This window comes from Schistocerca gregaria, chromosome 3 (assembly GCF_023897955.1).
Source record: "Schistocerca gregaria isolate iqSchGreg1 chromosome 3, iqSchGreg1.2, whole genome shotgun sequence".
Classification (NCBI taxonomy): Eukaryota; Metazoa; Arthropoda; class Insecta; order Orthoptera; family Acrididae; genus Schistocerca; species Schistocerca gregaria.
The window spans coordinates 641,531,635-641,549,831 of record NC_064922.1 but is presented as its reverse complement, the minus strand read 5'-3'; the positions used below and the strand labels follow the sequence as shown (position 1 = coordinate 641,549,831).

General features: G+C 45.0%; 1 protein-coding gene across 1 annotated transcript in view; it reads right to left on the bottom strand.

Moving 5' to 3' along the window:
- Positions 1 to 2,102: 2,102 nt before the first annotated feature.
- LOC126354718 (uncharacterized) overlaps positions 2,103 to 18,197 on the bottom strand; it is a 36,923-nt gene continuing 20,828 nt past the window's right edge. Inside the window, exon 3 of the mRNA XM_050004568.1 lies at positions 2,103 to 3,215. Coding sequence (XP_049860525.1) covers positions 2,491 to 3,215 — 725 coding nt within the window. The 3' untranslated portion in view covers positions 2,103 to 2,490. The remainder of the gene's footprint in view (positions 3,216 to 18,197) is intronic.

Sequence of the window (18,197 nt, the reverse complement as noted above, 5' to 3'; positions counted from 1 at the left end):
CCAGTTATGAATTCTGCAAATAAGTTGTATAGTTGCACAATTACTGCGAGGACGAGGACCGTCTTGGTTCAGTCGTAGGCTGTCAAGAGTTTCTTCGACTCGTCAATATTTTTATAGGTATCTAGTTGAGCGCTGGGAATGAGTTACAAGCTAATTAAAGGATAACCAACAACTCAGTGATGACATCAGAATTTAAGATAAAACCATGCAAAGTGAAAACGCAAACTGTATTAAAATATCTAATTCCTATCAATTCCAGCGTGCTGATAACCAATATTACGAAAGAAATGGGAAGTTCGCTATGCATTTTGTTTTAGCAATAGCAGTAGTATCATGTGGGAGATAGCCTATGACATCAAAGTAGGAACCGTCCTAGCAATTGTCTGTGTAGTGCTACACTGTTCATTAATTTCTCAGTCCCACTCACTGCTCACAAAACACACACTATACACACTTTTTTCCATAATACAACACAGCACACACTATCAGCTAAGGTCAGGGCCATAGCTACGTGTTTGATTTCCAGTTCGAGTACCAATACCTCCCGTTTGCTGGCTGCAAAAACTCACTATATAATGAAGGAGATGTTGAGGTCAGAAAGAGAATAATGCTCCGCTTGGCTTGGTTACAGGGTCACTTGATGTGGCTGCCACACAGCTGTAAGTACAAGGACAATTACACTGGTACACCTGCCTAATATCGTGTACGGCACCAGCGGGCATGGTGAAGTGTCGCAACACGACGTGATATGAACTCGACTGATGTGTGGAATAGTGTTGCAGGGAACTGACACTATGAATCCTTCAGGGCCGACCATAAATCCCAAAGAGTACGATGGAGTGGAGATCTGTTCTGAACAGCACTTTACAAGACATCCCATATACGCTCAAGAGGAAGTGTTTAAACTCAGAAGAGTGTTCCTGGAGCCACTCCGTAGCAATTCTGCACGTGTAGGATGTCCCATTGTCCTGCTGGAATTGCCTAAGTCCGTCGGAATGCAGAATGGACATGAATGGATGCAGGTGATCAAACAGGATACTTACGTATGTGTCACCTGTCAGAGTAGTATCTAGACGTATCAGGGGTATCATTTCACTCCAACTGCACACGCTCCACACCATTACAGTGCCTCCTCCAGCTTGAATAGTCCCCTGCTGATATGCAGGGTCCATGGATTAATGCGGTTGTCTGCGTACCCGTACACGTAAGTCCGCTCGATACAATTTGAGACGAGACTCTTCCGACGAGGCAACATGTTTCCAGTTATCAACAGTCGAAGTTGGTGTTGACGTGCCCAGTCATGATTCTCTTGAAATGGAACGGCCTTGGACCTTCCCCATCCGTTGGGCAATGTGCTCCGCCTGTAGACATCGATGTTGACGGGAAGTTAAATGCTAACCTTTCTTACTGTACTTACGTATGTAATGGTGACGCTCGCAGTCCTGTAGCGTGTCATTTACTGGTACTTGTGATCTGCGGCTTTTGTAAATTTTCAGCCAACATATTTAGAGACGTTCGGTCTCAAATTATCATTGCCAAATTGTGTATGGTTAGGGCTGCATAGCTTAATAGTGATTACTTTCTGAGTCTCAGTATCTTGAATGTAGTTGTATTGTCCAAACAATAATGGGAAGTTGTACTTATGAGTGTTTCGTTGCGTTTGTGTACTGACATTAATGAGCATAATCGATTGTCGAGATTGAGGAAGTGACTGATATCAGATGTCCTTGATTAGTCTATAAGGTTTTCGTCTGCTTACATCAAACTTCTTCACATTTTCCTCGTCGTTAAGTATACAGAGAACTTTGCTCCTGCTTCGCAAACATTTTACCACATAACCTGACGTTAAACAGTGCGTTTTCAAGCGTTTACCTATTTTTGAACTTTGTTTAGGATAAAAATGTCGGAAATCAACTGGCAGAGAAGTACGTTCCTCAGTTTGTCGAAGACACAGCAGGAAATTTCTTACCTAAATATGACTTCAATTAGAAAATAGGTGGTGACAGTGCGAAGAAACGCCAAGTATGAAATGGAAATGCTGAGAGGCTCGTGTCCTAAATGTTGGGAATGTGGAAGGGATATGAAGGATAATGCACACCATATATTTTAATAAATACATTTAATAATAAATAATTCAATAAATAATCAATACACTAATTTCAGTAGTGCTATCCAGCAGCACATACGTCGGATATCTGCGTCTCACATAACAGTTAGAATTCGGTAGGAATAGTATTATGCAAACGACAGAGGCAAGTTTGTTTTAAATGGAGTGCAGACAATAATGGTTCCATTTCTTGCCTTTCGATGGTTACTACGGAGATTCCATTGCTGATACTTCCTCGACTTTTTCCCTCATTACGGCAGCTGTCACTGAACCAGTCTTATTACATTAGGTCTGGAAGGAAAGAGGGACGTGCAGTTTTCACTAGCACTAAAATTTTGTAAAGACCGAAGGCCGAACAAAGAAGTACTGCCTCCTAGAACAGACTAGATACCACTGCTGAGACTGACTGCATTAATTTCCCTGCTGTCTGCTAGATTCGGTGCTGACTCAGTTCCCTGAGCGGCGGCCGAGATCGTCAGCTGATCGTTATGACCACGATTTTCGTCATTTGAGGCAGGGAAGGGTGACGTAATTGATGGAAAACTAGTGACGGAATAAGCATCGTAATCGTGTGTAGGCTGGGACATGCCGTGGTCAGTTTGATCGTAAGGGATCGAATGGCGCCAGAGTCCCACATCCAGAGGGCTCCAGTTGTCTTCACTGATCCTGTCGGCAGCTACGGGTGTCCATCCGAGGCGGTCGACGCCGGGCATAGCCCGACCGTACGGGTAGGGTTGCGGCGAGCCCACTGCGGCGCCGATGTCGCCCGCTTGAGCCGAATGCCCGTAGGGGGGCTCCGGGTGAGCGTACTGGGCATGCGCGTGGCTCTGCTCGGCAGAGTAGTGGTACAGCGGCTCGTGGTGCACCGGGAAGGCGTGGTGGTAGGAAGTGCTCAGCTTGGCGCCGCCGCCGCCGCCGCCGCTGTCGGAGAAGAGGAAGGTGCGCAGCGCCAGGCCGGCGGTGATGGCGAGCGCCACGTTGCTGGCCAGCAGCGCCTTCAGGCCGACTCCCAGCAGCGCAGCCAGCACCAGCGGCAGCGCCGCGGCCGCCTTCAGCACGATGCCCGCCAGGAACGGGTACAGCATCTTCTTCAGGCGCCGCTGCGCGCCTGCAAGAACGTTGTCTGTCAGCTCGCAGCACGACATGTTAGCCAACCCCATAACCCTCCGACTACCAATTTTATATCAAAAACATTAATATATAGTTATTTTAATTAATGTCTTATTCGGAAGAAACAATATAAAAAGAATTTTTTCCCTCTGTTGGTTCCAAGGGCGTCGGGGGCGTATGGTGGGGGAGGTGCGGGGGGGGGGGGGCGGTGCAGCATAGGAAAGACAGGATTATTCACGTACCTCCAGGAATTCAGAAGACGACTGCAAATAACGTACGAGACATGGAGAAGACAGGCTCACATCAGTGAACAGGGCATCTCTCCATGTTTGTAACTCGAACTACAGCGCTCGCATTGTGATGTGGCAAGCGACAGTTCGTGGATGCAAGTGGTAGGCGCGACGTGTTCAGAAAGGCGTGAGGGCAGTCGGCTTTGTGAACCTGGTAACTCCGTTGTCTTCTGCACATGCGAATTAATTCGGTGTGACAATACGGAGACGAGGGTTAAAAATGAAACATCAGGACGGCACAACCTAAAGATGCAGTCCGTAACAATAAGAATTCTGCTAACCATTAGTAGGTCACCCTTTACCAGTGGGACACTGATATTTAGCAGTAGCATGCAACAAATCTCAATTGGTTTTCTGTTAACCTATTGTGGGACACATTCGTCCCGTTCGTATTCAGAGGGATACAACACCATACTGGTTGTTGTAGAGCGTTCTAGATGGTACAGAAAAGATAGCAGCGGGCCATACGATCTTCCACTGCTGTTGTGACAGTTAACCCTTTCAGTACCGGTTTTTTCCTCGAATCCGAAGATTTTAAGGTAAAGTTATTTTAATTTATTACTCGCAGTTTCATTTTCCATCGCATGGAGGAGTGGTGCATTCAGGATTATTTCTCAGGTACTGGGTGGTTATAATTAAAGAGCACTACTCACAAAGGTCTGTTGGCTGTCATTTATCCTATGACAGCTAAACTTGGTAGATATTCTAATTCGTTAATGTGGAACCGATTTGCGCTGCAAAAAAAGAAAAAATAATAATAATTAAAAAATTAAAGAACTAAAAAGATAAAAAGAGACTTTACTTTTAATTTGACCACTAGAAGGACACCTAGCCCTGTGACTTGAAGAAAGAGCCGGCCGGGATGGCCGAGCGGTTCTAGGCGCTACAGTCTGGAACTACGCGACCGCTAAGGCCGCAGGTTCGAATCCTGCCTCGATCATGGATGTGTGTGATGTCCTTAGGTTGGTTAGGTTTAAGTAGTTCTAAGTTCTAGGGGACTGATGACGTCAGAAGTTATGTCCCATAGTGCTCAGATCCATTTGAACCATTTTTGCAAGAAAGACTTATAGAAACAGTCCCTTACGCAATGGAAACGCGTTCTTTTCGATATCCCCAGTGTTAACAGTCCACGGGTTCATATCAGGTGATCTTGCAGGTCAGGCATCTGGAAAACCTCTGGAGATAACACGTTCGTGGAAGGTTGCACCAAGCAAGTACTTCACTGGGCGAGTGACATAATGTGTTGTGCCATCCCGCAAAAAAAGAGCGGTTTCCACACAGCTGCGCTGTTTCAGAGAAGGTTTACATGCTGTACGAGGAGGTATCGACAACATGCACATGTCATGGAGCGCGTGACAGGCCATCTGGACGTGTTTTATTCAAAGAAGAACGGAACGAGAATGAAGGTGCCTGTGAATCCACACCACGCAGTCACATACGATGAGTTCAACTTCCTGAACAACACAGGGTTTAACAGTACCCCAAATTCCGCAATTTTGTATATTCACTGCACCCTGTAATTCCTCGTCACTCTGTACAAATATTGCCTGTTCACATGGCCTCCACTTCGATCTGTGCAAGAAACTGAAGAGAAAATTCAGAAATTTGATGTGGGCTATGAAGTATCAGTTGTGGCACCGTCTGAATCTTGTATGGGCACCAGTTTAATTTAGAACACAAAATCTATGGTGCTACTGACCAAGGCATGGGTAATTTGTCGTGATTGCATAAACACTAGCACTACCGGAGGAACGTGTAGCACGGTCAGTTACAGCAACAGCAACCTCATTAGTAACATCCACTGTCATACGACGCCTTCCTCTTCCACCATACGACGCCTTCCTCTTCCACCATACGACGCCTTCCTCTTCCAGGTGCCATACCAAGTTCTTGTATTTTCAGATCTCATTGTCACCCTACTTACTATTTAATAATGTGAGGCTGACTCAGATGTCGTTTAGTCCACAATACTCGGTCAATGCAATTTCGCTTACAGCGCACGGTCTTCTAGATAGCGATATTGTTCACTCGCGTTACGGCTTGTCAAATAAAAACGTGCATGTCATACCGTGAAACAAACTGTGTTCAGCACCAGATTTGCTCATAGTGGCCGAAACTGGAGCTTGTTTTCGCCAGCATTAATTAGTGCCGCATTAATGCATTAGCTTATGTACCAAGTTTCGCTGTCATCTCTCGAAGTTTGTAACTCACATTGCTCAATACGTGCACTGTTTGTGACGCGGATAATGCCAAAATGTGACTGGCATTCATTCACACGAACTGTTCAAGAAGGTGCGACAGCAGTCAGCTTTGCAGTTCTGTTCACTGCATTACCTATCTACAGGCACAAACTAATCGATGCAATAATTCGGAGTAGAAGGTTATCAATGAAACTTGAAGACAGCATAGCCTACAGGCGCAATGTGTAACCAGGAGAATTCTGCAGCTATTAGCAGGCTTCACTTAACCAACGAGACATTTCCCACTGGTTGTCTGACAACTTACGTGGGACACATGCCAGTGAATGGGTTAAGTACTGTTTACATGTCAGTCGGCTGTGTGGAATCAATGAATTAAAGATACATAATGAGTATCCACAGCACATGTGGCCTGTGATTGAAAGGTATCCTGACGATCTTCCCTTTGGCCAACGATTCCGGGATAGTCCCCACTCGAATCTTCGGGAGAGGACTGCCAAGTGGAAGATGACCATAATAAAATGTTGAATTACTAACAAAAGAATAACGTTCTACGAGTGGGGGCGTGGAATGTCAGAAGTTTGAACGTGGTAGGGAAACTAAAATATCTGAAAAGGGAAGTTCTAAAGTTCAGTCTAGATATAGTGGGGGGACAGTGAAGCGAAATGGAAGGAAGACGAGGATTTCTGGTCAGATGAGCACAGAGTAATATCAACAGCGGCAGAAAGTGGTATAACGGGTGTAGGATTCGTTATGAATAGGAAGGTAGGGCAGCGAGTAGTTTACTACAAACAGTTAAGTGATAGGGTGATTCTCATCAGAATCGACAGCAAATGACACCGATATCGGTAGTTCAGTTATAAACGCCGACGTCGCAAGCCGAAGATGAAGAGATACAGAAAGAGTGTGAGGATACTAAACCGATAATTCACTACGTAAATGGAGACGAAAATCTAATGGTCATGTGGGACTGGAATGCGGTTCTATGGGAATGAGCAGAAGAAACGTTTACGGGGGAATATGGGCTTGGTAATAGGATTGAAAGAGGAGAAAGACTGATTAAGTTCTGCAATAAATTTCAGGTAGTGACAGTGAATACTCTGTTCAAGAATCACAAGATGAGGAGGTACACTTGGAAGAGGCAGGGAGATACGGGAAGGTTTCAATTAGATTACATCATGGTCAGACACAGATTCTGAAATCAAATATTACATTGTATCGCGTACACAGGAGAAGAAATAGACTCACGTCAAAATTTAGTATTAATGAAGAATAGGCGGAAGTTTAAGAGATTAGTTATGAAGAATCAATAAGCAGAGAAGTGGAATACGGAAGTACTAGTGATTGAAGAGGTGCACTTGAAGTTCTCTGAGGCTATGATACAGCGGTAGAGAATACTTCAGTAGGCGGTTTAGTTGAAGAGAAATGATTATCACTAAAAAGGGAAATCACGAAATTTGGAAAGAAAATCGTCGGTACAAACAAAGTAATTGCGAAGAAACCATGGGTAACAGAAGAAATACTTCAATTGATCGTGAAAGAAGGAAATACAAAAAAGTTCACGAATATTCACCAATACAGAAATATACCTGTAAGTCATGTATAATCGAAATCAATAGCACGTGCAGGAAAGCTAAGGCGAAATGGCTACAAGAAAAATGTGGAGAAATCGAAAACGGAATCACTGTCGGAAAGAGATTCAGTATTATAAGAAAGTCAGAACAAACTACACTGACAATGAAAGTAAGGGCGGTAAGAGTGCAATGATAATACCGCTGTTAAGTTCAGAACAGAGAGCGAATGGCTACGAAGAAAACACACAAGGACTCTATGAGGGGGCGACAAGTCTGATGACGTGAGAGAAGAAAAACCAGAAGTTGATACAGAAGACATAAGGCATCCAATATTACACTCCTGGAAACTGAAATAAGAACACCGTGAATTCATTGTCCCAGGAAGGGGAAACTTTATTGACACATTCCTGGGGTCAGATACATCACATGATCACACTGACAGAACCACAGGCACATAGACACAGGCAACAGAGCATGCACAATGTCGGCACTAGTACAGTGTATATCCACCTTTCGCAGCAATGCAGGCTGCTATTCTCCCATGGAGACGATCGTAGAGATGCTGGATGTAGTCCTGTGGAACGGCTTACCATGCCATTTCCACCTGGCGCCTCAGTTGGACCAGCGTTCGTGCTGGACGTGCAGACCGCGTGAGACGACGCTTCATCCAGTCCCAAACATGCTCAATGGGGGACAGATCCGGAGATCTTGCTGGCGAGGGTAGTTGACTTACACCTTCTAGAGCACGTTGGGTGGCACGGATTACATGCGGACGTGCATTGACCTGTTGGAACAGCAAGTTCCCTTGCCGGTCTAGGAATGGTAGAACGATGGGTTCGATGACGGTTTGGATGTACCGTGCACTATTCAGTGTCCCCTCGACGATCACCAGAGGTGTCAGGCCAGTGTAGGAGATCGCTCCCCACATCATGATGCCGGGTGTTGGCCCTGTGTGCCTAGGTCGTATGCAGTCCTGATTGTGGCGCTCACCTGCACGGTGCCAAACACGCATACGACCATCATTGGCACCAAGGCAGAAGCGACTCTCATCGCTGAAGACGACACGTCTCCATTCGTCCCTCCATTCACGCCTGTCGCGACACCACTGGAGGCGGGATGCACGATGTTGGGGCGTGAGTGGAAGACGGCCTAACGGTGTGCTGGACCGTAGCCCAGCTTCATGGAGACGGTTGCGAATGGTCCTCGCCGATACCCCAGGAGCAACAGTGTCCCTAATTTGCTGGGAAGTGGCGGTGCGGTCCCCTACGGCACTGCGTAGGATCCTACGGTCTTGGCGTGCATCCGTGCGTCGCTGCGGTCCGGTCCCAGGTCGGCGGGCACGTGCACCTTCCGCCGACCACTGGCGACAACATCGATGTACTGTGGAGACCTCACGCCCCACGTGTTGAGCAATTCGGCGGTACGTCCACCCGGCCTCCCGCATGCCCACTATACGCCCTCGCTCAAAGTCCGTCAACTGCACATACGGTTCACGATCATGCTGTCGCGGCATGCTACCAGTGTTAAAGACTGCGATGGAGCTCCGTATGCCACGGCAAACTGGCTGACACTGACGGCGGCGGTGCACAAATGCTGCGCAGCTAGCGCCATTCGACGGCCAACACCGCGGTTCCTGGTGTGTCCGCTGTGTCGTGCGTGCGATCATTGCTTGTACAGCCCTCTCGCAGTGTCCGGAGCAAGTATGGCGGGACTGACACACCGGTGTCAATGTGTTCTTTTTTCCATTTCCATGAGTGTAGAATTAAAAGGAACTCTGGAAGACTTAAAATCAAATAACGCAGAACAAAACAGATAACATTCCATGAGAATTCCTACCACTAAGGAAGTGGCAACAAAACGAATATCAACGTTAGTATGTAGAATCTATGAGTCTGGCGATATGCCATGCGACTTCCGCAAAACCACCATCTTTACAATTCCGAAGATTTGCAAGAGCCGATAAGTGCGAACGTTTTCGCACAATCAGCATAACTGCCCGTGCATCCAAGTCGCTGACAAGAACGATACACAGAAGAAAGTTCAATATCAATTCCTAGGATTTGTTGCATGGAAAAAGCTTGCGGCAGTCCAAAATCGTGCAAGATTTTCAAGAGTCTGAGAAATATTAGTGAAACTATACGAGAAGTTGGGTGGTGTACACGATCTACAAGAACCAAGAGAGAAAAATAAGATTGGAAGCTCAAGAACAAGGTGCGCGGATTAAAAAGGCTGTTCGAAAATGTTCAGATGTGTGTGTAAATCACTAAGGGACCAATCTTATGAGGTGATCGGCCCCTAGACTTAGACACTATTTAAACTAACTTAAATTAACTTATGCTAAGAACGAAAAACACACCCATGTCCGAGGCAGAACTCGAATCTCCGGCGGGAGGGGCCGCGCAATTTGTGACATGGTGCCCAAACAGCACGACCCCTCCGCGCGGCAATAAGGTTGTAACAAAGGGATGTACTCCCTACTATACATCGAAGAAGCAATGACGGATGCGAAAGAAAGAGTCAAGACTGGAATTAAAATTCTGGAATTATCAATGATAAGATTCGCTGATGACGTTACTTTCCTCACTGAAAGTGAAGAAGAATTACAGAACCTGCTGAATTGATTGAAGTTTTACTAGTCAAAATATGGTCTGATAGTAAATCGTAGAAGGAGGATAGCAATGAAAAGTAACAGAAATGAGAACAGGGAGAAAGTAAATATCGGGATCGGTGATCATGAAGTAGATGAAGTTAAGCAATTCTGTCACGTAGGCAGGAAAACAACCCATGTCCGATGGAACAAGGAGGACATTAGAAACGTACTAACTCTGGAAAAGGGGGAAGTTCCGGCTAAGAGACGTCTACTAGTATCAAACATATGCCTTAATTTGAGAAAGAAGTTTCTGAGAATGTACGTTTGGAGAGCAGCATTGTATGGACGTGAAACATGAACGGTGAAATACCGGGACAAAAGAAAACCGAAGCATTTCAATTATGAAGCTGCAGGCAAATGTTGGAAATTATGTGGACTGATAACGTAAGGAATGAGGAGTTTCTCGGCAGAATTGGTGAGGAAAAGAATACAGTATACAGAAAACACTGACGAGAAGATGAGAAAGGATCTTACTACATCATTTAAGATATCAGGGAATAATTTCCATGGTACTAGAGGGAGCCGTAGAGGCTGATAACTGTAGAGGAAGAAGAAGAATGGAATTCATCCAGAAAATAATTGAGGATGTAGTTCTTTATCACTAAGCGAAAGAGGTGTGCCCGGTTTTTTGGAGTAACAAGGGCTGTTCATGATGTTTACGAGGAACCGTAGCAGTTCAGCCATTTGACGCTACGTATGGACAGTGGTCGTAAGAAGAAAAAAAATGTGTGTGAAATCTTATGGGACTTAACTGCTAAGGTCAACAGTCCCTAAGCTTACACACTACTTAACCTAAATTACCCCAAGGAGAAACATACACACCCATGCCCGCGGGAGGACTCGAACCTCAGCCAGGACCAGCCGCACAGTCCATGACTGCAGAGCCGGCCGCTGTGGTTTCGCAGTTCTAGGCGCGCAGTCCGGAACCGTGCGACTGCTACGGTCGCAGGTTCGAATCCTGCCTCGGGCATGGATGTGTGTGATGTCCTTAGGTTAGTCAGGTTTAAGTAGTTCTAAGTTCTAGGGGACTAATGACCACAGCAGTTGAGTCCCATAGTGCTCAGAGCCATTTGAACCATTTTTGAACCATGACTGCAGCGCCTTAGACCGCTCGGTGTAAGAAGATTCTAGCCAACAACTAACAGGGAGAAGCTGGACACTTTCTGATTGGAGGCTTGCGGAATGCTCAGACAACTCGCGACATTGCCTTCCTTCAAATTATATAATAGGTAATCGAATAATTTCCGTTCAAGGGTGGTGCTACAGCGTATATGCAACACAGCGCGACTTCTATTCCGGAAAGAAAGGATCCGGCCTGGCAAAAGGTTTTAAACTGCCAGGAAGGTGAAAGCAGCGCATACTGAGCTGAAAAGTGGAATATTTGTTTTGTAAACGACTGCCTAGGTTGTGGGTAAGCCATTTCTCGGCAATATCCTTTCTTCCTTTTTCAGGCAAGGTAAGTAGAAACTACTGATAAGTATTGAGAAATGAAATAGCAAAAGGCCAAGATAATTCAGCAGCAACAGCATCGACACATTTAATGTACCTATCTTCTACGGTGTCTTCCAAACCACAGATACTGTTCAGCTACGCTCTGAAACGGCAAGCAGGATGGAATCGTCCAATCATCTCTCTATTCGCTGATGACGACTTTGAATCAACTGCGTTTCTTCCATACGCCGGGAATGTGTCGTCAAAAATAGGCCGATTACTGAAGAAGAATAAAATCAAGATTATCTTCCGTCCACCAGCAAAGAACCGGGCCCTGATTGAATCCGTTAAAGATGATTTACAACTGAAGAAAGCAGGCGTCTACAAAATTCCCTGTGAATGTGGCTCTGCATATATTGGCCAGACGACAAGAACTGTCCATGAACGATGTACAGAACATGAAAGATGCACCCGTCTGCGGCAACCGTCAAAATCGGCAGTAGCACAGCACTGTATTTCATTGGGACATTCAATGGAATACAATGGAACAAAAATTTTAGCTCCGGTTTCCGGATTTTGGGATTCCGTAATCAAAGAATCTGTGGAAATACGTCTTGCTGATAGACTTATAAATCGTGACAACGGCTTTCAGCTGGATAAAAATTGGAATTATGTTATTAAAATTATACAATCACATCGGAATCGACAGCGTCATTCGGTACTCAATGACTAGATGATCTTTTATTTTCACCACGGAGGGCAGCACGCACAACTCGGCTATGCCGCGCTGTAGGATGCCAGACATTTCGCATGCGCGAGATTCGGCATTAATACCGCGACTGCACCTGGGCTCTTCAGTAGTTGTGTACTCACCTGATGATGGCCGGACGTCTCTGGGCCGAAATATCGTGGCAGAATGTCGACGGGATCCGGCTGCATACCCGGAAATTATTAGAAGAAAAATATACCTGCCCAAAGCATGTAAAGGATCCGTGATTCCACGAACATAGATGCTACTATCCGACGCCCGGGTTGATAGCAGACAGGAGTCGATTCTCAAGCGCTGCAGAAGGCAGTGAGACGAGTGTCGAGTGCGGAGTACTACTAGAGAGTGTCGAGTGAGTAGTGGTACTGGAGAGACGGGGAAAAATGGTGGTCGAGTAAAATTCACCGAAGTGTGACAGATGAGCGCGTCCCCCTAATCGTCGTGGGGCGGACCCTCATCGATACCGATTCGCGAGTGATATGAAACAGAAAGTGACAAGTGCCGAATTTGGCGTTTTCGCGTCACCCGCATCAGCCAGCAACAACCATGGATTGCAGTGAGGATTGTTGTGGATGTTAACCATCATCATTGCGTGTGACGAAATACCTAAAATCAGCAACCAATAAGAGATATAATCGTAATTAGATGTATAAGGCGAAGGTAGCAACTGCCTCAGTATTTGTGAGTTAGTAGGAAATATATATCAGTTTGTTCATCGCAAACCTTTGTGGTCGTTAATAATAGACAAACTTTCGATCATTCCACTATTCAATCTCAGAACAGCCGCACTCGGTTGAAATACCCCCGAAACCAGCTGAAAAACCGATAGCCTTTCTTCCATTAAGCACACGGTCATATAATCATAATAATTAACTGTTTGGTGACTTCGATAAATTACTTAAAATTCAGTAAAGGAATATAAACGGAGGTGTTTCAAGTAGAATAAGTGAAATGCACTCAATAAAGATTTCATTGATCATATAAATCTGTTTGTTATTCAACAGCAATTTCTGTGATATGAAGAAAAATTACAAGAAAATACTTCTGCAACAACACCTAAGTTCATAGCTTTTGTCGCACAGAACTGGACTTAAAGGTTAGGTTAAGAAACTTTGATAAAAGCTGTTCCGTCTAACTGGTTTGATTTAGAAGGTGACAAAATGAACATGTCATTACGTGCGGACGAGAGAACATACTTCTACGAGTTAGATTTTCTTAAAAAAAAGGAAATACAATAAAAACGGTCAGTAGTTTATCTCGGCAAACCGTGGATTAATATAAACACTATTATGATAAAATGTTGCAAAGAGGAAGTGCGTGAAGAGTATTGTTAAAAAAAATACCGGTCTATGTTTCATCGTTGTGAATGTAGGTTTTCATTTCATTCTCACTTCTCCATTACGGCTAGAACAGCAAAACGACAGATCTCAATGTAGATCTCAGGATAACAGGGCTTTTAAAATGAATTAAGGACCACCACCTCACTCCCACTTATTTCACTGATAAAAATTGGCCAAAGAATGGTCTCTACCTATTTCCACCGTACCATCTAGGCCCATATCTTACAGAACTCGTCTGTAATAAGTATAAACGCTAACCATCTGACCAAACGGGTACTTCTCTTTTACTGCTGTGACATTAGATTTTAGTGTTGTGACGTAAGAGAATTAGAAATGGCATATACGCACCAGAAAAGAGTGTGATGACCGCCGGAGGAGAGATATTTAGACAAGCGAGAAAACTGAAAATATAACAAAATCAGTTGGCATAGACTCGGACAAAGACTCGACATTATCATCCGCGACTGACTCAGCAGACGACGAATCAACTTTCACAGAGATGAAAGATAGAGACATCTCTGGAGAAGGTAGTTTCACCTTGGCTACTGTCACCGAAGGGTCGTAAGCAGCCATGGTGATGTAAGCTATACGCACTGTTTCAGTTCTTCTCTTAAATGTGCTCTTCATTCTGTGATGTATACGGACGTGTAAAGTAAAACAGAACTCAGCTGTAAGAGTTCTCGAGGATACTCGGTTACTACCGCCCCTCTCTGCTTCTCAGTCGTTAACACAACGGTGTTGCCACACTGTGGCTGGATGACCAATTCGCCTTAACGGGTAATAACTACCCTCACAAGCAGTGCAGTGGAACCACAAGTGAGGAAAGCCGGTCTGAATATTTCGTTTACGCTTCGTTGGTTTGTTAGTTACATGTTCCACAGCTCGTCTGAACGATTCTTGTAAACAAATAATGTGGAACGAGGCAGTTTACAGGAGACATACTTAAATAATTAGTTTCCAGTGAAGAAACCCATTCTGAAGTTCCCGTTCCTGTTCTGTTATTAGTTACACGTTCCATTGATAATTTTTTTATCGAAATGTACGCGCGTTGACATTATTTGACATATCCATCGTTGGGGCAGATCTCAAAGCCAATCATTTGGCTTGGCATTCTCGCATCGCTAACCTCAAGGGCAGACTCCTTTTCGAACTGGCACTGTCGCTCTATGGCCCCAAGCTCCGACCCACATACTAGTCCGCTCAGACAGCCAGACGATCGTTCTGAATGTCGCCATTTTCAAGAACATTGCAGTGGAGGTTTTGTTGGAAACAGTCTACGAACTGTCCTCTGACCACGACCCATTGCTCCTGCATCTTATCGTCGTAGTCCTGTCTTGAAACGTCCGTTCCACCTTGACCATCACAGATTGGGACAAATTTGCCAGGATCCTCAATAAAACCACCCTGAAAAACCTGGACCAGGCAACCCTTCGCAATTTGTTTAGCGCTGTTGATTATTTGACGACGAAGATCCAGAAGACGATAAAGACATCTGTGTTCATTGTCCCTATTGCTTTAATTCCAGTGATTGATTTGCCTCTCCTATTGCCCGAACTAATCCAGAAGAACCGTTACTGCAGGAGGTGGAATCAGTTTCGTGATCCTCGGGATAAGTAGACATGAGGCGTCTCCAAAGTGAATTCTGCCACCGCCTAGCCGATTGGAAAACGGATAAATGGAAGGACAAGATGTCGACCCTTCTCCTCCAGCATATATCACAAAGGGCTGTTGTCTGAGCTCTAAGGCAATCTGCCATGAGGACCAGCCATCCCAGCCGCACAGTGGACGGCTTAGCTTATTATACCCTCCATGTGGTGGAAACTCTGACCGATACATTTGAGGCCCAGAATCAACTGTTCGTCTAGGACCTTACGCCTGTTGAACTCCAGGATGCACGTCATATTCTGGTGGATGTTACCGTTTCCAGGTGGGCAACCAGCTCCCGCTTTGGGCGGCATCATAAACGAACACCTCTGTCGGCTCCTGTGGAAGCCGCTGGACTTATTCACGAGCATCCTTAATCATCCTCTCATAACTGGCCTTTTCCCCTCACAGTGGAAGCAGGCCAAACTGATTGCCATCCTCAAGCCCTCGAAGGATCCCACGGTCTCTATCAACAACAGGCTATTTAGCCTTCTGAATACCACGGCGAAAGATCTAGAATCTTTGATCCTACATCGCATTTTCCAGCCTCTGGCGGCGGCTAGATCAGTCGATCCAGAACAGTTCGGATTTGCTTCCCCCCTGTCGCCTGAACTACAAGTTCTTAGGATCACGGAACACGTCAGCAAGGGTTTTAATTCCACTATGTCAATTCCAGCAGTTTTCCTGGACCTGCAAAACACAAGATTTGCCAGATCAATCTTGTGTGCTAAATGCTGACACAGACGACCATCCCGGATAGAAATAATGCAATAACACTTCCTAATTTATTAGGTATTTATCGGAGAATTACATAGGTCTATATCAAGATGGTGGACTATTTGCTCCACGACAGAACCTTCTTGGTTACACAGAGAGGAAAAAGCTCGAGCTTACATCACATGTCTATGGATACCCCTCAAGGCTCTGTGTTGCCTCCCACCCTCTTTAACATTTGTCTTAATGACATGCCAGTCATCCCACACTGGCACCTGGCGCAAACTGCCGATGATACGGCGCTCTATATGACCGGCCGCAACACGGACTAGCTCATTGCTCGTCTCCAGATGCAGGTGGACCCAGCAATCACCTGATGTCGTTCAAACAAGAATAGCTGCGCTCTTCTTCAAACAACGCCCAATCCTCCACCGCAACATCACTGTTGCCGGCGTCTGGGTCCCATAGTTCCCAGATACCATAACTCTCTGGATGGATAAAAAAACTATTCTTCAATCCACATGCGGAATACGTCACCGAGAAAGGACAGAAGCTGATATAAGCATTTTACCCGATCATCAACAGCAGGCAATTGATCTTAGGCACCAAGCTCCGACTGTACCGGACGGCTGACCACTTTTTCCTCATCTTGGCACCTCTGCGTGGTCCACTGTTAGCGCCTCCTGGATGTAGAGCCTCTAGCACATGCATAATTAGATACTTTGGTGGAGCCTTCCAACTCACAATGATTGTTACCATCCACATGGAGACAAACACGGTAACTCTAAAGGTGTCCATTGAAGAGAAGGGAGGGCGCCTCTGCGACAAAGTGGATACCCTGTGCGAAACTGTCACTGATGATGATGCTGTTTGGCTTGTGGGGCACTCAACTGCGTGGTCATCAGCGCCTGTACAAAGTCTCAATTTTTCCACAGTCCAATGTAACCACTCTCACGAATGATGATGATGATGAAATGAAGAGGACAACACAAACACCCAGTCCCTTGGCAGAGAAAATCCCCAGCCCAGCCGGGAATCGAAACCGGGACCCCGTGATCAAGAGGCAGCAACGCTAGTCACTAGACCACTAGCTGTGGACGACACTGTCACTGACTTACAACACATTGGCACCGTCATCCTGTTACTCTGACCATCCTCTAGGATTCAGACTCGGATCATGGCTCACGATAGCTGTGGTACTGCCACCAATAATGCGTCAATGTTGCTTCTGCCACTTCATATGTGACATCCACAGTACGACCACCAGTAACGCGACCTACATAGTCGTGTTTTGCCCGCAACATTGAATTTCCACTGTCGGAGGGTGGTACGAGACTTGAAGTCTCACTCACACACCTTCAACGTGCTCTATAATGATGTCATTGCAATAATGTCATTATAAGATTTTACCCTTACACCATGACAGTAAGACCGCTATCCATTGGTGACGCTGTAACACAACCTACAAAGAAAATCGAAATGTGTGGACGAGTTAGTTTACAGTATTGGTATACATGATTAGTAATAACATTTGTGAATATTGTTTCTTGGTCATACTCATAAACTCACATATATCAACAACGTTTTCTATGTTTTGTTATTTTTTGGCATCAAGGTTTTTAGACCTTCGCCAATGGAAAAGAAGGTCTTGAGCAGAAGAAATAATTACAAGTTAGATTTAAAACTTGATTTGCTGTATGTAAGGTCCAGTGTAACTAAGATCGATGACTGAAGGCGCAAAAGAACAGGGTCGCGAGATGGCGAAGTGTTAGTGTTTCAGTAAGCTTCCTTAAAGAGCACTCTTTTTGTTAATTTAAAGCACGAGGGAACTTGTTTCAAGAATGTATTAGCAAGGGGCGACGATTAAGATTTCACTTTCTCGAATGGTGAAATAATAAAGATGAAGATTTGTTTTACTGGATGGGGCTTGAAATTCGCACCAGTTCATTATATGCCATTTGGACAGAACAGAAAAATAGCACCTGTATATATATTTTCACAATGATTATCTGTTACCGGATCACTCAAAGACATGACAAAACAATGTATATTTTAATGTGAAAAACGTCACAGAATGGTCAAAATAGACCTCAAACAACACATATATACACGTACAGAGCTTCACGGCTTTTGTTAATCTGTGAGAACCTGCTGAGGGCATGTGCAACAGACAATTTTAAGGCAGCATTACACCGTTTAGGGAAACATAAAAAACATAAATCCAAAACTAGTGAAAACGTGAATATCCGTCTGCAGAACTCTAGAGCAGGTCTCTAAGACCAAACAAATCCTTGCAAGCAAGGGAAAGATGTCAGTCAAGCAGAAACAAGCCAATGAAATAGTTCTCGAAGAAAAACAATCAGAATAAAGAGC